The 20,524-nt window shown below is 33.2% G+C and overlaps 1 protein-coding gene across 2 annotated transcripts in view; it reads right to left on the bottom strand.

Annotated features, from left to right (window-relative positions):
• Nucleotides 1-9,321: 9,321 nt before the first annotated feature.
• Nucleotides 9,322-20,524, bottom strand: part of LOC137393042 (chromodomain-helicase-DNA-binding protein 1-like) — a 103,632-nt gene continuing 92,429 nt past the window's right edge. For both annotated transcript variants that reach the window (XM_068079429.1, XM_068079430.1), the window contains one exon: nt 9,322-10,507. In XM_068079429.1, the coding sequence (XP_067935530.1) occupies nt 9,548-10,507 (960 nt within the window). In that variant the 3' untranslated portion in view covers nt 9,322-9,547. The remainder of the gene's footprint in view (nt 10,508-20,524) is intronic.

Here is a 20,524-nt window from a genome sequence, read left to right as displayed (position 1 = left end):
ATGGCTCAAGATTTATACATCATTCTTATTACCTGTAAGCTGATCATGGCTCAAGATTCTATACATCATTCTTATTACCTGTAAGCTGATCATGGCTCAAGATTTATACATCATTCTTATTACCTGTAAGCTGATCATGGCTCAAGATTTATTCATCATTCTTATCACCTGTAAGCTGATCATGGCTCAAGATTTTATTCATCATTCATATCGCCTGTATGCTGATCATGGTTCAATATGTTGTACATCATTCTTCTCGCCTGTATGCTGATCATGGCTCGAGATTTTATACATCATTCTTATCACCTGTAAGCTGATCATGGCTCAAGATTTTACACATAACTCTTATCGCCTGTATGCTGATCATGGTTCAATATTTTATACATCATTCTTATCACCTGTAAGCTGATCATGGCTAGAGATTTTATACATCATTCTTATCACCTGTAAGCTGATCATGGTTAAAGATTATATCCATCATTCTTATAAACTGAGAGCTGATCATGGTTCAAAATTTTATACATCAATCTTATTACTCGTAAGCTGATCATGGCTAGAGATTTTATACATCATTCTTATCACCTGTAAGCTGATCATGGTTAAAGATTATATCCATCATTCTTATCAACTGAGAGCTGATCATGGTTCAAAATTTTATACATCAATCTTATTACTCGTAAGCTGATCATGGCTCAAGATTTTATACATCATTCTTATCGCCTGTATGCTGATCATGGCTCAAGATTTTACACATAACTCTTATCGCCTGTATGCTGATCATGGTTTAATATTTTATACATCATTCTTATCACCTGTAAGCTGATCATGGCTAGAGATTTTATACATCATTTTTATCACCTGTAAGCTGATCATGGCTCAAGATTTTATACATCATTCTTATCACCTGTAAGCTGATCATGGCTAGAGATTTTATACATCATTTTTATCACCAGTAAGCTGATCATGGCTCAAGATTTTACACATAACTCTTAGTGCTTGTAAGCTGATCATGGCTCAAGATTTTATACATCTTTCTTATCGCCTGTATGCTGATCATGGTTCAATATTTTATACATCATTCTTATCACCTGTAAGCTGATCATGGCTAGAGATTTTATTCATCATTCTTATCACTCGTAAGCTGATCATGGCTCAAGATTTCACACATCATTCTTATCACCTGTAAGCTGATCATGGCTCAAGATTTTACACATCATTCTTATCACCTGTAAGCTGATCATGGCTCAAGATTTCACACATCATTCTTATCACCTGTAAGCTGATCATGGCTCAAGATTTCACACATCATTCTTATCACCTGTAAGCTGATCATGGCTCAAGATTTCACACATCATTCTTATCACCTGTAAGCTGATCATGGCTCAAGATTTCACACATCATTCTTATCACCTGTATGCTGATCATGGTTCAATATTTTATACATCATTCTTATCACCTGTAAGCTGATCATGGCTAGAGATTTTATACATCATTCTTATTACCTGTATGCTGATCATGGCTAGAGATTTTATTCATCATTCTTATCACTCGTAAGCTGATCATGGCTCAAGATTTCACACATCATTCTTATCACCTGTAAGCTGATCATGGCTCAAGATTTCACACATCATTCTTATCACCTGTAAGCTGATCATGGCTCAAGATTTCACACATCATTCTTATCACCTGTAAGCTGATCATGGCTCAAGATTTCACACATCATTCTTATCACCTGTAAGCTGATCATGGCTCAAGATTTCACACATCATTCTTATCACCTGTAAGCTGATCATGGCTCAAGATTTCACACATCATTCTTATCACCTGTAAGCTGATCATGGCTCAAGATTTTACACATAACTCTTAGTGCTTGTAAGCTGATCATGGCTCAAGATTATATCCATCATTCTTATCAACTGAGAGCTGATCATGGTTCAAAATTTTATACATCAATCTTATTACTCGTAAGCTGATCATGGCTAGAGATTTTATACCTCATTCTAATCACCTGTAAGCCGATCATGGTTCAATATTTTATACATCATTCTTATCGCCTGTAAGCTGATCATGGCTCAAGATTTTATACATCATTCTTATCACCTGTAAGCTGATCATGGCTCAAGATTTTACACATAACTCTTAGTGCTTGTAAGCTGATCATGGCTCAAGATTTTACACATAACTCTTAGTGCTTGTAAGCTGATCATGGCTCAAGATTTTATACATCATTCATATCACCTGTATGCTGATCATGGTTCAATATGTTGTACATCATTCTTATCACCTGTAAGCTGATCATGGCTCAAGATTTTACACATAACTCTTATCGCCTGTATGCTGATCATGGCTCAAGATTTTACACATAACTCTTAGTGCTTGTAAGCTGATCATGGCTCAAGATTTTATACATCATTCTTATCGCCTGTATGCTGATAATGGTTCAATATTTTATACATCATTCTTATCACCTGTAAGCTGATCATGGCTCAAGATTTTACACATAACTCTTATCGCCTGTATGCTGATCATGGCTCAAGATTTCACACATCATTCTTATCACCTGTAAGCTGATCATGGCTCAAGATTTTATACATAACTCTTAGTGCTTGTAAGCTGATCATGGCTCAAGATTTTACACATCATTCTTGTCACTTGTAAGCTGATCATTGCTCAAGACTTTATACATCATTCTTAACACTTGATAGCTGATCATGGATCAAGATCATATCCATCATTCTTATCACTCGTAAGCTGATCATGGCTCAAGATTTTATCCATCATTCTTATCGCCTGTAAGCTGATCATGGCTCAAGATTTTATACATCATTCTTAGCACTTGATAGCTGATCATGGCTCAAGATTTTATCCATCATTCTTATCACCTGTAAGCTGATCATGGCTCAAGATTTTATCCATCATTCTTATCGCCTTTAAGCTGATCATGGCTCAAGATTTTATACATCATTCTTATCACTCGTAAGCTGATCATGGATCAAGATTATATCCATCATTTTTATCACTCGTAAGCTGATCATGGATCAAGACTATATCCATCATTTTTATCACTCGTAAGCTGATCATTGATCAAGATTATATCCATCATTCTTATCACTTGTAAGTTGATCATGGCTCAAGATTTTATCCATCATTCTTATCGCCTGTAAGCTGATCATGGCTCAAGATTTTACACATCATTTTTATCACCTGTAAGCTCATCATGGCTCAAAATTTTATTCATCATTCTTATCACCTGTAAGCTGATCATGGCTCAAGATTTTATACATCATGGTGAGACACAAAGAATAACTACATGGTGAGACACAAAGAATAAATACATGGTGAGACAGAAAGAATAAATACATGGTGAGACACAAAGAATAAATACATGGTGAGACACAAAGAATAAATACATGGTGAGACACAAAGAATAAATACATGGTAAGACACAAAGAATAAATACATGGTGAGACAGAGAGAATAAATACATGGTTAGACACAAAGAATAAATACATGGTGAGACACAAAGAATAAATACATGGTGAGACACAAAGAATAAATATATGGTGAGACACAAAGAATTAATACATAGTGAGACACAGAGAATAAATACATGGTGAGAGACAAAGAATAAATACATGGTGAGACACAAAGAATAAATACATGGTGAGACACAAAGAATAAATACATGGTGAGACACAAAGAATAAATACATGGTGAGACACAAAGAATAAATATATGGTGAGACACAAAGAATAAATACAAGGTGAGACACAAAAGAATAAATACATGGTGAGACACAAAGAATAAATACATGGTGAGACACAAAGAATAAATACATGGTGAGACACAAAGAATAAATACATGGTGAGACACAAAGAATAAATACATGGTAAGACACAAAGAATAAATACATGGTGAGACAGAGAGAATAAATACATGGTTAGACACAAAGAATAAATACATGGTTAGACACAAAGAATAAATACATGGTTAGACACAAAGAATAAATACATGGTGAGACATAAAGAATAAATACATGGTGAGGCACAAAGAATAAATACATGGTGAGACACAAAGAATAAAAACATGGTGAGACACAAAGAATAAAAACATGGTGAGACACAAAGAATAAAAACATGGTGAGACACAAAGAATAAATACATGGTGAGACAGAAAGAATAAATACATGGTGAGACACAAAGAATAAATACATGGTGAGACAGAGAGAATAAATACATGGTTAGACACAAAGAATAAATACATGGTGAGACAGAGAGAATAAATACATGGTTAGACACAAAGAATAAATACATGGTTAGACACAAAGAATAAATACATGGTGAGACATAAAGAATAAATACATGGTGAGGCACAAAGAATAAATACATGGTGAGACACAAAGAATAAAAACATGGTGAGACACAAAGAATAAATACATGGTGAGACACAAAGAATAAAAACATGGTGAGACACAAAGAATAAATACATGGTGAGACAGAAAGAATAAATACATGGTGAGACACAAAGAATAAATACATGGTGAGACACAAAGAATAAATACATGGTGAGACACAAAGAATAAATACATGGTGAGACAGAAAGAATAAATACATGGTGAGACACAAAGAATAAATACATGGTGAGACAGAAAGAATAAATACATGGTGAGACACAAAGAATAAATACATGGTGAGACACAATGAATAAATACATGGTGAGACACAAAGAATAAATACATGGTGAGACACAAAGAATAAATACATGGTGAGACAGAAAGAATAAATACATGGTGAGACACAAAGAATAAATACATGGTGAGACAGAAAGAATAAATACATGGTGAGACACAAAGAATAAATACATGGTGAGACACAATGAATAAATACATGGTGAGACACAAAGAATAAATACATGGTGAGACACAAAGAATAAATACATGGTGAGACACAAAGAATAAATACATGGTGAGACACAAAGAATAAATACATGGTGAGACACAAAGAATAAATACATGGTGAGACACAAAGAATAAATACATGGTGAGACACAAATAATAAAACCACTACCTAGCCCTCCTCCGAAGTCACCACCCGGTCCTCTTCCAAAACCACCGCCTAGTCCTCTTTCATAGCCTGCACCTGGCTCTCCTCCAAAACCACTACCTCTTCCTCCTCCTAAGCCACCACTTAGCCCTCCTCCAAAGCCACCACCTGGTCCTCCTCTAACGCCACCATCTCTTCCACCTCCGATGCCACCACCTCGTCCACCTCTGAAGCCGCCATCTCTGCCACCTCCAATGCTACCATCTCGTCTTCCTTTAAGTCTACTATCTTGTCCACCTCCAAATCCGCCATTTCTTCCACCTCCAAGTATGAGAATTTTGGATCCAAGAAAACGAGTATTCTCATTTTCTGAACTTGAAAATCTTAAAGGCTTCTTACTTGAAGTACTAGAAACAAGCTTCATGCCGTTTTATTGTGTTTGGGTGATAATCTCAGATCTTAACTACAGCAGTGCATTGTGGGTCACACCAAACCACGTCTATGAAGTATTCTAGTTAACACTCTGTCATCATAATACTTACCACTCTCTGCAACCTTGGATTTGACTCACAATAGATGAATCGGCTAAATAGGTATCTACTGCTGACTGGTCAACTTATAAATTCTATTGACCAATGATTTTTTTCCCTAAACTTGCTCTGTAACTGACAATAGCCTACCCTCTAAATCCTCTTCCTCTAATGGCCATGACACAGAACACTGCGCCAAGTAGAACAAGCAGCTCTATCAGCTTCATTCTTGATTACTATGTCTGCAAAGCAGTAGATTACGTGTTACATCGCTTATAAAACTTCAAGCGTATGTTGCTGCAAATTTTTTAGATAATTCTTTTTTATTAATTACTGTAGTCAACAGGCGTCCGACACTTTTTACACCATGGAATACAGAAAAAGGCAGAATATATATTTCTCCCGTTGACATACATTAAACTGAACAGGTGTTTAATGAAATCCTTTTCTTTTTGCTAACTTGCATATTACGATTGTTTTTAAAAGGAAATTGTTTGCCTCTAATGTACTTTTTCAAAATACTAGCGCTGGCCTTTGCAGGCATACAGAATTTTTAAATTCAAATTTGGTTAAAAGCAGAAATTTTGTAACATAGCACCATTATGGTTTTATACAATATAAAATATTGTAGTCAAACATGACTTTGACTATATTATATATATATCAATATGGTATATGATATATATAATATATATCAAAATATCTAAATTACCTGTTATATTGTCAGTATAACTATATTTATTTATAAATAGATTAAACCAAAATATCTACATTACCTGTTATATTGTCAGTATAACTATATTTGTTTATAAATAGATTAAACCAAAGTATCTACATTACCTGTTATACTATCAGCATAACTATATTTATTTATGAGTAGATTAAACCAAAATATCTACATTACCTGTTATATTACTAGTATAACTATACTTATTTATAGATAGATTAAACTAAAATATCTACATTTCCTGTTGTACTATCAGCATAACTATACTTATTTATAAAGAGATTAAACCAAAATATCTACATTACCTGTTATATTATCAGTATAACTATATTTATTTATAGATAGATTAAACCAAAATATCTACATTACCTGTTATATTATCAGCATAACTATATTTATTTATAGATAGATTAAACCAAAATATCTACATTACCTGTTATATTATCAGCATAACTATATTTATTTATTGATAGATTAAACCAAAATATCTAAATTACCTGTTGTATTATCAGTATAACTATATTTATTTATAAATAGATTAAACTAAAATATCTACATTTCCTGTTATATTATCAGCATAACTATACTTATTTATAAATAGATTAAACCAAAATATCTACATTACCTGTTATATTATCAGTATAACTATATTTATTTATAGATAGATTAAACCAAAATATCTACATTACCTGTTATATTATCAGCATAACTATACTTATTTATTGATAGATTAAACCAAAATATCTAAATTACCTGTTGTATTATCAGTATAACTATATTTATTTATAAATAGATTAAACTAAAATATCTACATTTCCTGTTATATTACCAGGGTAACTATACTTATTTATAGATAGATTAAACCAAAATATTTACATTACCTGTTATATTATCAGTATAACTATATTTATTTATAAATAGATTAAACCAAAATATCTATATTTCCTGTTGTACTATCAGTATAACTATATTTATTTATAGATAGATTAAACCAAAGTATCTACATTACCTGTTATATTATCAGTATAACTATACTTATTTGTAAATAGATTAAACTAAAATATCTACATTACCTGTTATATTATCAGTATAACTATACTTATTTACAAAGAGATTAAACCAAAATATCTACATTACCTGTTGTATTATCAGTATAACTATATTTATTTATAAATAGATTAAACTAAAATATTTGCAATTCTTTATGAGACGAATGTGTATGTTTCAAGTTGCCTTAATGCCCGTACCAAACCTTTTTCAAACTAATCTGTTTAACATCTGCATATTAAGTAGAGTAATAATGCATTTGTAATGTCAGTTTTCAGTGGAAAATAGTAAAATTTGCTGTAGTTGAAAGCTCTTCCTATAGAAATGGCTATGCCATACCCTTTTTAAAATCGGTTCTAAACATTGTTTTAAATTTAAGAGAGAATCATCTCTATGCTATTATTGCTACACCAAATTTTATAATTATCTCAAACGGCGCTCCCAAGCTACCCAGACTTGTAAATAACTCGGCGCTCCCAAGCTACCCAGGTTTGTAAATAACTCGGCGCTCCCAAGCTACCCAGACTTGTAAATAACTACTAGGAGACATTGCTCAATTGAGCTAATTCTTTCCGAACTCACCTCTTCTTCCCAAAGTATTTTTCAAAAAGTGTATGAAGTCCTGTGTTGTGATGACACTATTTATATGGGCAACCTAATCTCTTAAACTGTTTAGTCACCTGTTGATGACAGTGAGCGACCCTCAGCTATGGATGAATAACCTCTGAATAAACATCTGGCTAAATGGATTGCCTCATCCTCGTGCTGGGGCAGGGTAGGTTAGTTTTATCACAAATATTACCAATATTACCCATTACTCGCCAGAGAAACACACACTTTGCCTTTATTCTTAAATATTGTTACATATCTTTTAAAAGATACGTGATTTGACTGTTATTTCCTTTAGTTTAAAATAGTTGTATGGCTTCAGTGACGATCTACATAACCAGATGAATAAATGAGATTTGTGGATTCAATATGCTACTGGAGTTGAAACCTATGAATCATAAAATTAATTTAATAGAAATTTATAATATTTTAATTATGTATTTCATTAAAAATCTAGCGAGCTCAATTTTAGAAGACTGTTTTTTACAAAACCTTTTTGCCTCTTTAGTTATTTCTGGAAGCTTTCTTTTTCCTCAACATGAGCTTATGATTGCTGCTAGAGTGAGTTTAGCAGTCTGACTGCTCCTTTTTGTTATGCTCTAGGGCTTCAAACTGTTTGCTCAATCAGTGTAGTCTTGCTAGCCAATCAAACTTAAGAACTAAACTGTAAAGTAAGCATCATTATGATTTTGTTTAAAAGTAAAATGAGTAATGATAGGTAACTGTTAGAACTGCATGGCTTTTCAACCCATTAAGCGCACACGCTTTAGAAGGGTGAGATGGTGGTTCACGGGCTATAATTATATACATTATTAAATGATGAGATCTAAATACCGTTTTCATACAAATCATGTTGTCGGATTTTCACTTTTAGAGAGTTTATTAAATGTAATGAGCATGATGTCATATAAACCTTTTATGGTTACACACATGAAGCACCATATCAGTAATTCCATAGTTTGCCAAGGTGGCTCACAATTATCCATTTTTGTGGGAGATATGATATTTATAGAATGTGAATGGCATTTGAACTATCTGGTGACTGCACAGTGGTACCGCTTGGATTCCCATATTCCAGATTCATTTTCAAATCAGGTTGAATTTAATAATGCGATGACTAAACATAGAAGATGAAGAGCTTCAAACAAAACTGCATTTAATCCAAAGAAGATCCAATGCGCAATATATGCATTAGCAAATTCGTGGATTTTTATAGCAAAATATTATTTTATCATTTGCCTGTTTAGCTCAAGAATATAACTTTGCCTCCCAATGACAAGTTTTTTCAAATGAGAAGAAATGTTATACAAATTGTAATCATTTGACTGATACTACAATACACCGTAGTGTCGAATTAATTTAAAGATTTGCTATCAAGAATGTATTTGAAGAGAAATTCTAAATCCTCATATTTACAATGGAAAAGAATCTACAAGATGCAAAAAATCACACTGAAATTTAGACAGTAAAAGTTTTCGCATAAAAAACGCCATCTATTTGACATTTGCTGAGCAAATCAGCAGTGGTTAACAACAAAAGAAGTAACGAATAAAAACATCTGAAACTATGAAAAAGAACACAAACACATGACATTAAGCGCAAAGAGGTCTGCCTCCACAGATACAATCGAAGACAAAATTTGGCTCAATGAGAATGCATTTAGCACTCGGGGCTGCATTGCGAGCACCCGCAGTTACCACAAAATTAGTGCGCTCAGTCTCTGTTGTTTCAATGTTTCCATCAAACGCTATTATATATCGTTTAAGCTTCTTCCTTTCAGTGGGTTCTAATGCAGCATCGATAAAAAAGTTAATGTCTGTGAAAAGATCCTCAAATACACCTGGCTTTTCAGCGATGGATTGGTTGGAAGCATTAGTCTCGTTTCCAGAAGGAGATGAACCAACATCACTGCTATATCCAGATTTGACAGTAGATATAAGAGGAGAAACTGGGCGTTTTCGGCGTCTATAATAATAGATATATGTGTGTATCTTGCGTTTAGACAAATATTTGCGAAGTTGTCTCTCTGTGCTGTACCAATCAAATCCCGGTGAGCTGTAACCTATCCTAGGTAAGTGCACACTTCGTCCACCCAAATCCTTACTAGCCTGAGCCAGTTTCTTCAGGCAGGTAGCTAACAGTCCCTGTTTCACACGCAGCTTGCGATCTTGGGCTACCATAAGTGCAACACTGTATTCATCATAGCCTGAGACATTATTACAATCAACCACATGGACATCGCCTTCATGCAGGTCTCCCATATTACCAGCTATATCATAGTAGAGCTCCGGTTCTTTAGTTTGATCGCTCATAGCTGTGAATACCCCACCAATACCCCACTGCCCAGAATCATCTACACATTGCACTACTACGACCTTAGAGTCTACTGGCTGTGTGACGTCGCCGCTAACAAAGTGCATGTAGTCAACATCATCTTCATCAGTATCCGTAGCCTCCGACTCAGATGGTAGGGTGACAGAGCGCGAGTTATAACCAGCTGCTAACCATTTTTGAAGCTTTTGCTCTTCCTTTTTCTTTGCTCGCAGTTCAGCCTGCATTAGAAAAACAATCCATCTAAGCTTTCCTTGATTGATGGGACACCAGAATGACTAAGCTAGAATAAGTTGGTGCCCTCTAGTGACAGGCGCAGTGTTCACCAAAAGACATTTGAGCGAGTCATGTGAGAGCTAAATGGCCAAGGTGACACAGGAATTTCGAAAAGTTTTGAAAATCATTTTGACCCATTGCTGATCTGTTCAGGAATGTATGACGCTAAAGTGGTTAGACCATGGTGAACCTTTACACCAATTATACCTATCCAATCAATTGATATATTTTACTAGAGTTGAATCTCTACCTAAGACTCTTCCAAGATCTGTGTCGTATGATAAAACCATTAAATGCTGGTTACATTAAACACTAATTACAATGTAATTAATTAAATTTGTTTCACAACCCAAACACATATGACAAATCGTTAATAGATGAAGCATGTAGTTGCCCATACAGCATTAAAGTGAATGCATTATATAAACTGTATAAAATCCAATACAAAGATCTAAACTAGCAATAAATTAATAACCAATAGGGTATTATTGTTATTATTGTTACTGTACGTCAGAGACACTCGCACAGAAATGCAGGCTTAGTAATGAGGTCATGGTAGAGTTTGTGTTAAATTAATAGCACATACAGGGTTGATTACTTGATTATATTTTTGTAAAGGTCCACTTTACTAGGTCATTATTAAAATATTAAACAAAACTAATAAGTACATGTATGTTTTATATAAAACACTCTAAATCTAAGGTAAAAACATGCTACCAAACATCCTGCCTATACAATAACAATAAAATGTTTGCTAACAGTTTGTATAAATTCGCTGACATTTTGTTAGCATTTGATGAGCATTTGAGTCAAATAGAAAATCGTTGCTAAAAGTTTAGTTGCTAAGAGTTTAGTTGCTAAGAGTTTAGTTACTAAGAGTTTAGTTGCTAAGAGTTTAGTTGCTAAGAGTTTAGTTGCTAAGAGTTTAGTTGCTAAAAGTTTAGTTGCTAAAAGTTTAGTTGCTAAAAGTTTAGTTGCTACGAGTTTAGTTGCTAAGAGTTTAGTTGCTAAGAATTTAGTTGCTAAGAGTTTAGTTGCTAAGAGTTTAGTTGCTAAGAGTTTAGTTGCTAAGAGTTTAGTTGCTAAGAGTTTAGTTGCTAAGAGTTTAGTTGCTAAAAGTTTAGTTGCTAAGAGTTTAGTTGCTACGAGTTTAGTTGCTAAGAGTTTAGTTGCTAAAAGTTTAGTTGCTAAAAGTTTAGTTGCTAAGAGTTTAGTTGCTAAGAGTTTAGTTGCTAAAAGTTTAGTTGCTAAGAGTTTAGTTGCTAAGAGTTTAGTTGCTAAGAGTTTAGTTGCTAAAAGTTTAGTTGCTAAGAGTTTAGTTGCTAAGAGTGTAGTTGCTAAGAGTTTAGTTGCTAAGAGTGTAGTTGCTAAAAGTTTAGTTGCTAAGAGTTTAGTTGCTAAGAGTGTAGTTGCTAAGAGTTTAGTTGCTAAGAGTTTAGTTGCTAAAAGTTTAGTTGCTAAAAGTTTAGTTGCTAAGAGTGTAGTTGCTAAAAGTTTAGTTGCTAAGAGTTTAGTTGCTAAGAGTTTAGTTGCTAAGAGTTTAGTTGCTACGAGTTTAGTTGCTAAGAGTTTAGTTGCTAAGAGTTTAGTTGCTAAGAGTTTAGTTGCTACGAGTTTAGTTGCTAAGAGTTTAGTTGCTAAGAGTTTAGTTGCTAAGAGTTTAGTTGCTAAAAGTTTAGTTGCTACGAGTTTAGTTGCTAAAAGTGTAGTTGCTAAGAGTTTAGTTGCTAAGAGTTTAGTTGCTAAGAGTGTAGTTGCTAAGAGTTTTGTTGCTAAGAGTTTAGTTGCTAAGAGTTTAGTTGCTAAAAGTTTAGTTGCTAAGAGTTTAGTTGCTAAGAGTTTAGTTGCTAAGAGTTTTGTTGCTAAGAGTTTAGTTGCTAAGAGTTTAGTTGCTAAGAGTTTAGTTGCTAAGAGTTTAGTTGCTAAGAGTGTAGTTGCTAAGAGTTTTGTTGCTAAGAGTTTAGTTGCTAAGAGTTTAGTTGCTAAGAGTTTAGTTGCTAAGAGTTTAGTTGCTAAGAGTGTAGTTGCTAAGAGTTTTGTTGCTAAGAGTTTAGTTGCTAAGAGTTTAGTTGCTAAAAGTTTAGTTGCTAAGAGTTTAGTTGCTAAAAGTTTAGTTGCTAAGAGTTTAGTTGCTAAGAGTTTAGTTGCTAAAAGTTTAGTTGCTAAGAGTTTAGTTGCTAAGAGTTTAGTTGCTAAGAGTTTAGTTGCTAAGAGTTTAGTTGCTAAAAGTTTAGTTGCTAAGAGTTTAGTTGCTAAGAGTTTAGTTGCTAAGAGTTTAGTTGCTAAGAGTTTAGTTGCTAAGAGTTTAGTTGCTACGAGTTTAGTTGCTAAGAGTTTAGTTGCTAAGAGTTTAGTTGCTAAGAGTTTAGTTGCTACGAGTTTAGTTGCTAAGAGTTTAGTTGCTAAGAGTTTAGTTGCTAAGAGTTTAGTTGCTAAAAGTTTAGTTGCTACGAGTTTAGTTGCTAAAAGTGTAGTTGCTAAGAGTTTAGTTGCTAAAAGTGTAGTTGCTAAGAGTTTAGTTGCTAAGAGTTTAGTTGCTAAGAGTTTAGTTGCTAAAAGTTTAGTTGCTACGAGTTTAGTTGCTAAAAGTTTAGTTGCTAAAAGTTTAGTTGCTAAAAGTTTAGTTGCTAAGAGTTTAGTTACTAAGAGTTTAGTTGCTAAGAGTTTAGTTGCTAAAAGTTTAGTTGCTAAAAGTTTAGTTGCTAAGAGTTTAGTTGCTACGAGTTTAGTTGCTAAGAGTTTAGTTGCTAAGAGTTTAGTTGCTAAGAGTTTAGTTGCTAAGAGTTTAGTTGCTAAGAGTTTAGTTGCTAAGAGTTTAGTTGCTAAGAGTTTAGTTGCTAAAAGTTTAGTTGCTACGAGTTTAGTTGCTAAAAGTGTAGTTGCTAAGAGTTTAGTTGCTAAGAGTTTAGTTGCTAAGAGTGTAGTTGCTAAGAGTTTAGTTGCTAAAAGTGTAGTTGCTAAGAGTTTAGTTGCTACGAGTTTAGTTGCTAAAAGTTTAGTTGCTACGAGTTTAGTTGCTAAGAGTTTAGCTGCTAAAAGTTTAGTTGCTAAAAGTTTAGTTGCTAAGAGTTTAGTTGCTAAAAGTTTAGTTGCTAAGAGTTTAGTTGCTACGAGTTTAGTTGCTAAAAGTTTAGTTGCTAAAAGTTTAGTTGCTAAGAGTTTAGTTGCTAAGAGTTTAGTTGCTACGAGTTTAGTTGCTAAGAGTTTAGTTGCTAAGAGTTTAGTTGCTAAGAGTTTAGTTGCTACGAGTTTAGTTGCTAAGAGTTTAGTTGCTAAGAGTTTAGTTGCTAAAAGTTTAGTTGCTACGAGTTTAGTTGCTAAAAGTGTAGTTGCTAAGAGTTTAGTTGCTAAGAGTTTAGTTGCTAAGAGTGTAGTTGCTAAGAGTTTAGTTGCTAAAAGTGTAGTTGCTAAGAGTTTAGTTGCTACGAGTTTAGTTGCTAAAAGTTTAGTTGCTAAGAGTTTAGTTGCTACGAGTTTAGTTGCTAAAAGTTTAGTTGCTAAAAGTTTAGTTGCTAAGAGTTTAGTTGCTAAGAGTTTAGTTGCTACGAGTTTAGTTGCTAAGAGTTTAGTTGCTAAGAGTTTAGTTGCTAAGAGTTTAGTTGCTACGAGTTTAGTTGCTAAGAGTGTAGTTGCTAAGAGTTTAGTTGCTAAAAGTGTAGTTGCTAAGAGTTTAGTTGCTACGAGTTTAGTTGCTAAAAGTTTAGTTGCTAAGAGTTTAGTTGCTAAGAGTTTAGTTGCTACGAGTGTAGTTGCTAAGAGTTTAGTTGCTAAAAGTGTAGTTGCTAAGAGTTTAGTTGCTACGAGTTTAGTTGCTAAAAGTTTAGTTGCTAAGAGTTTAGTTGCTAAGAGTTTAGTTGCTACGAGTGTAGTTGCTAAGAGTTTAGTTGCTAAAAGTGTAGTTGCTAAGAGTTTAGTTGCTACGAGTTTAGTTGCTAAAAGTTTAGTTGCTAAGAGTTTAGTTGCTACGAGTTTAGTTGCTAAAAGTTTAGTTGCTAAAAGTTTAGTTGCTAAGAGTTTAGTTGCTAAAAGTTTAGTTGCTAAGAGTTTAGTTGCTACGAGTTTAGTTGCTAAAAGTTTAGTTGCTAAAAGTTTAGTTGCTAAGAGTTTAGTTGCTAAGAGTTTAGTTGCTACGAGTTTAGTTGCTAAGAGTTTAGTTGCTAAGAGTTTAGTTGCTAAGAGTTTAGTTGCTACGAGTTTAGTTGCTAAGAGTTTAGTTGCTAAGAGTTTAGTTGCTAAAAGTTTAGTTGCTACGAGTTTAGTTGCTAAAAGTGTAGTTGCTAAGAGTTTAGTTGCTAAGAGTTTAGTTGCTAAGAGTGTAGTTGCTAAGAGTTTAGTTGCTAAAAGTGTAGTTGCTAAGAGTTTAGTTGCTACGAGTTTAGTTGCTAAAAGTTTAGTTGCTAAGAGTTTAGTTGCTACGAGTTTAGTTGCTAAAAGTTTAGTTGCTAAAAGTTTAGTTGCTAAGAGTTTAGTTGCTAAGAGTTTAGTTGCTACGAGTTTAGTTGCTAAAAGTGTAGTTGCTAAGAGTTTAGTTGCTAAGAGTTTAGTTGCTAAGAGTGTAGTTGCTAAGAGTTTAGTTGCTAAAAGTGTAGTTGCTAAGAGTTTAGTTGCTACGAGTTTAGTTGCTAAAAGTTTAGTTGCTAAAAGTTTAGTTGCTAAAAGTTTAGTTGCTAAGAGTTTAGTTGCTAAAAGTTTAGTTGCTAAGAGTTTAGTTGCTACGAGTTTAGTTGCTAAAAGTTTAGTTGCTAAAAGTTTAGTTGCTAAGAGTTTAGTTGCTAAGAGTTTAGTTGCTACGAGTTTAGTTGCTAAGAGTTTAGTTGCTAAGAGTTTAGTTGCTAAGAGTTTAGTTGCTACGAGTTTAGTTGCTAAGAGTTTAGTTGCTAAGAGTTTAGTTGCTAAAAGTTTAGTTGCTACGAGTTTAGTTGCTAAAAGTGTAGTTGCTAAGAGTTTAGTTGCTAAGAGTTTAGTTACTAAGAGTTTAGTTGCTAAGAGTTTAGTTGCTAAAAGTTTAGTTGCTAAAAGTTTAGTTGCTAAGAGTTTAGTTGCTAAGAGTGTAGTTGCTAAGAGTTTAGTTGCTAAAAGTTTAGTTGCTAAGAGTTTAGTTGCTACGAGTTTAGTTGCTAAAAGTTTAGTTGCTAAAAGTTTAGTTGCTAAGAGTTTAGTTGCTAAGAGTTTAGTTACTAAGAGTTTAGTTGCTAAGAGTTTAGTTGCTAAAAGTTTAGTTGCTAAAAGTTTAGTTGCTAAGAGTTTAGTTGCTACGAGTTTAGTTGCTAAGAGTTTAGTTGCTAAGAGTTTAGTTGCTAAGAGTTTAGTTGCTAAGAGTTTAGTTGCTAAAAGTTTAGTTGCTAAGAGTTTAGTTGCTAAGAGTTTAGTTGCTAAAAGTTTAGTTGCTACGAGTTTAGTTGCTAAAAGTGTAGTTGCTAAGAGTTTAGTTGCTACGAGTTTAGTTGCTAAAAGTTTAGTTGCTAAAAGTTTAGTTGCTAAAATTTTAGTTGCTAAGAGTTTAGTTGCTAAGAGTTTAGTTACTAAGAGTTTAGTTGCTAAGAGTTTAGTTGCTAAGAGTGTAGTTGCTAAGAGTTTAGTTGCTAAAAGTTTAGTTGCTAAGAGTTTAGTTGCTACGAGTTTAGTTGCTAAAAGTTTAGTTGCTAAAAGTTTAGTTGCTAAGAGTTTAGTTGCTAAGAGTTTAGTTACTAAGAGTTTAGTTGCTAAGAGTTTAGTTGCTAAAAGTTTAGTTGCTAAAAGTTTAGTTGCTAAGAGTTTAGTTGCTACGAGTTTAGTTGCTACGAGTTTAGTTGCTAAGAGTTTAGTTGCTAAGAGTTTAGTTGCTAAGAGTTTAGTTGCTAAGAGTTTAGTTGCTAAAAGTTTAGTTGCTAAGAGTTTAGTTGCTAAGAGTTTAGTTGCTAAAAGTTTAGTTGCTACGAGTTTAGTTGCTAAAAGTGTAGTTGCTAAGAGTTTAGTTGCTAAGAGTTTAGTTGCTAAGAGTGTAGTTGCTAAGAGTTTTGTTGCTAAGAGTTTAGTTGCTAAGAGTTTAGTTGCTAAAAGTTTAGTTGCTAAGAGTTTAGTTGCTAAGAGTTTAGTTGCTAAGAGTGTAGTTGCTAAGAGTTTAGTTGCTAAGAGTTTAGTTGCTAAGAGTTTAGTTGCTAAAAGTTTAGTTGCTACGAGTTTAGTTGCTAAAAGTTTAGTTGCTAAGAGTTTAGTTGCTAAAAGTTTAGTTGCTAAAAGTTTAGTTGCTACGAGTTTAGTTGCTAAAAGTGTAGTTGCTAAGAGTTTAGTTGCTAAAAGTTTAGTTGCTAAGAGTTTAGTTGCTAAAAGTTTAGTTGCTAAGAGTTTAGTTACTAAGAGTTTAGTTGCTAAGAGTTTAGTTGCTACGAGTTTAGTTGCTAAGAGTTTAGTTGCTAAGAGTGTAGTTGCTAAGAGTTTAGTTGCTAAGAGTTTAGTTGCTAAGAGTTTAGTTGCTAAAAGTTTAGTTGCTACGAGTTTAGTTGCTAAAAGTTTAGTTGCTAAGAGTTTAGTTGCTAAAAGTTTAGTTGCTACGAGTTTAGTTGCTAAAAGTGTAGTTGCTAAAAGTTTAGTTGCTAAGAGTTTAGTTACTAAGAGTTTAGTTGCTAAGAGTTTAGTTGCTACGAGTTTAGTTGCTAAGAGTTTAGTTGCTAAGAGTTTAGTTGCTAAGAGTTTAGTTGCTAAGAGTTTAGTTGCTAAAAGTTTAGTTGCTACGAGTTTAGTTGCTAAAAGTGTAGTTGCTAAAAGTTTAGTTGCTAAGAGTTTAGTTACTAAGAGTTTAGTTGCTAAGAGTTTAGTTGCTACGAGTTTAGTTGCTAAGAGTTTAGTTGCTAAGAGTTTAGTTGCTAAGAGTTTAGTTGCTAAGAGTTTAGTTGCTAAAAGTTTAGTTGCTAAGAGTTTAGTTGCTAAGAGTTTAGTTGCTAAGAGTTTAGTTGCTAAGAGTTTAGTTGCTAAAAGTTTAGTTGCTAAAAGTTTAGTTGCTACGAGTTTAGTTGCTACGAGTTTAGTTGCTAAGAGTTTAGTTGCTAAGAGTTTAGTTGCTACGAGTTTAGTTGCTAAAAGTGTAGTTGCTAAAAGTTTAGTTGCTACGAGTTTAGTTGCTACGAGTTTAGTTGCTAAAAGTTTAGTTGCTAAGAGTTTAGTTGCTAAGAGTTTAGTTACTAAGAGTTTAGTTGCTAAGAGTTTAGTTGCTACGAGTTTAGTTGCTAAGAGTTTAGTTGCTAAGAGTTTAGTTGCTAAGAGTTTAGTTGCTAAGAGTTTAGTTGCTAAAAGTTTAGTTGCTACGAGTTTAGTTGCTAAAAGTTTAGTTGCTAAGAGTTTAGTTGCTAAGAGTTTAGTTGCTAAGAGTTTAGTTGCTAAGAGTTTAGTTGCTAAGAGTTTAGTTGCTAAGAGTTTAGTTGCTAAAAGTTTAGTTGCTAAGAGTTTAGTTGCTAAAAGTTTAGTTGCTAAAAGTTTAGTTGCTAAGAGTTTAGTTGCTAAGAGTTTAGTTACTAAAAGTTTAGTTGCTAAGAATTTAGTTGCTAAAAGTTTAGTTGCTAAGAGTTTAGTTGCTAAAAGTTTAGTTGCTAAGAGTTTAGTTGCTAAGAGTTTAGTTGCTAAGAGTTTAGTTGCTAAGAGTTTAGTTGCTAAGAGTTTAGTTGCTAAGAGTTTAGTTGCTAAAAGTTTAGTTGCTAAAAGTTTAGTTGCTAAGAGTTTAGTTGCTACGAGTTTAGTTGCTACGAGTTTAGTTGCTAAGAGTTTAGTTGCTAAGAGTTTAGTTGCTAAGAGTTTAGTTGCTACGAGTTTAGTTGCTACGAGTTTAGTTGCTAAGAGTTTAGTTGCTAAGAGTTTAGTTGCTAAAAGTTTAGTTGCTAAGAGTTTAGTTGCTAAAAGTTTAGTTGCTAAGAGTTTAGTTGCTAAAAGTTTAGTTGCTAAGAGTTTAGTTGCTAAGAGTTTAGTTGCTAAAAGTTTAGTTGCTAAGAGTTTAGTTGCTAAGAGTTTAGTTACTAAGAGTTTAGTTGCTAAGAGTTTAGTTGCTACGAGTTTAGTTGCTAAGAGTTTAGTTGCTAAGAGTTTAGTTGCTAAGAGTTTAGTTGCTAAGAGTTTAGTTGCTAAAAGTTTAGTTGCTAAGAGTTTAGTTGCTAAGAGTTTAGTTGCTAAGAGTTTAGTTGCTAAGAGTTTAGTTGCTAAAAGTTTAGTTGCTAAAAGTTTAGTTGCTAAGAGTTTAGTTGCTAAAAGTTTAGTTGCTAAGAGTTTAGTTGCTAAGAGTTTAGTTACTAAGAGTTTAGTTGCTAAGAGTTTAGTTGCTACGAGTTTAGTTGCTAAGAGTTTAGTTGCTAAGAGTTTAGTTGCTAAGAGTTTAGTTGCTAAGAGTTTAGTTGCTAAAAGTTTAGTTGCTAAAAGTTTAGTTGCTAAGAGTTTAGTTGCTAAAAGTTTAGTTGCTAAGAGTTTAGTTGCTAAGAGTTTAGTTACTAAGAGTTTAGTTGCTAAAAGTTTAGTTGCTACGAGTTTAGTTGCTAAGAGTTTAGTTGCTAAGAGTTTAGTTGCTAAGAGTTTAGTTGCTAAGAGTTTAGTTGCTAAAAGTTTAGTTGCTAAGAGTTTAGTTGCTAAGAGTTTAGTTGCTAAGAGTTTAGTTGCTAAGAGTTTAGTTGCTAAAAGTTTAGTTGCTAAGAGTTTAGTTGCTAAGAGTTTAGTTGCTAAGAGTTTAGTTGCTAAGAGTTTAGTTGCTAAGAGTTTAGTTGCTACGAGTTTAGTTGCTACGAGTTTAGTTGCTAAGAGTTTAGTTGCTAAGAGTTTAGTTGCTAAAAGTTTAGTTGCTAAGAGTTTAGTTGCTAAAAGTTTAGTTGCTAAGAGTTTAGTTGCTAAAAGTTTAGTTGCTAAGAGTTTAGTTGCTAAAAGTTTAGTTGCTAAGAGTTTAGTTGCTAAGAGTTTAGTTACTAAGAGTTTAGTTGCTAAGAGTTTAGTTGCTACGAGTTTAGTTGCTAAGAGTTTAGTTGCTAAGAGTTTAGTTGCTAAGAGTTTAGTTGCTAAGAGTTTAGTTGCTAAAAGTTTAGTTGCTAAGAGTTTAGTTGCTAAGAGTTTAGTTGCTAAGAGTTTAGTTGCTAAGAGTTTAGTTGCTAAGAGTTTAGTTGCTAAAAGTTTAGTTGCTAAGAGTTTAGTTGCTAAGAGTTTAGTTGCTAAAAGTTTAGTTGCTAAAAGTTTAGTTGCTACGAGTTTAGTTGCTACGAGTTTAGTTGCTAAGAGTTTAGTTACTAAGAGTTTAGTTGCTACGAGTTTAGTTGCTAAGAGTTTAGTTGCTAAGAGTTTAGTTGCTAAGAGTTTAGTTGCTAAGAGTTTAGTTGCTAAGAGTTTAGTTGCTAAGAGTTTAGTTGCTAAGAGTTTAGTTGCTAAAAGTTTAGTTGCTAAAAGTTTAGTTGCTACGAGTTTAGTTGCTAAAAGTTTAGTTGCTACGAGTTTAGTTGCTAAAAGTTTAGTTGCTAAGAGTTTAGTTGCTAAGAGTTTAGTTGCTAAGAGTTTAGTTGCTAAGAGTTTAGTTGCTAAGAGTTTAGTTGCTAAGAGTTTAGTTGCTAAGAGTTTAGTTGCTAAGAGTTTAGTTGCTAAAAGTTTAGTTGCTACGAGTTTAGTTGCTAAAAGTTTAGTTGCTAAGAGTTTAGTTGCTAAGAGTTTAGTTGCTAAAAGTTTAGTTGCTAAGAGTTTAGTTGCTAAGAGTTTAGTTGCTAAAAGTTTAGTTGCTAAAAGTTTAGTTGCTAAGAGTTTAGTTGCTAAAAGTTTAGTTACTAAGAGTTTAGTTGCTAAGAGTTTAGTTGCTAAAAGTTTAGTTGCTAAAAGTTTAGTTGCTAAGAGTTTAGTTGCTAAGAGTTTAGTTGCTAAAAGTTTAGTTGCTAAAAGTTTAGTTGCTAAGAGTTTAGTTGCTAAAAGTTTAGTTACTAAGAGTTTAGTTGCTAAGAGTTTAGTTGCTAAGAGTTTAGTTGCTAAAAGTTTAGTTG

Source organism: Watersipora subatra, chromosome 4 (assembly GCF_963576615.1).
Source record: "Watersipora subatra chromosome 4, tzWatSuba1.1, whole genome shotgun sequence".
Lineage (NCBI taxonomy): Eukaryota > Metazoa > Bryozoa > Gymnolaemata > Cheilostomatida > Watersiporidae > Watersipora > Watersipora subatra.
The sequence above is the reverse complement of the archived record's forward strand: the minus strand, read 5'-3'. Positions and strand labels throughout refer to the sequence as shown.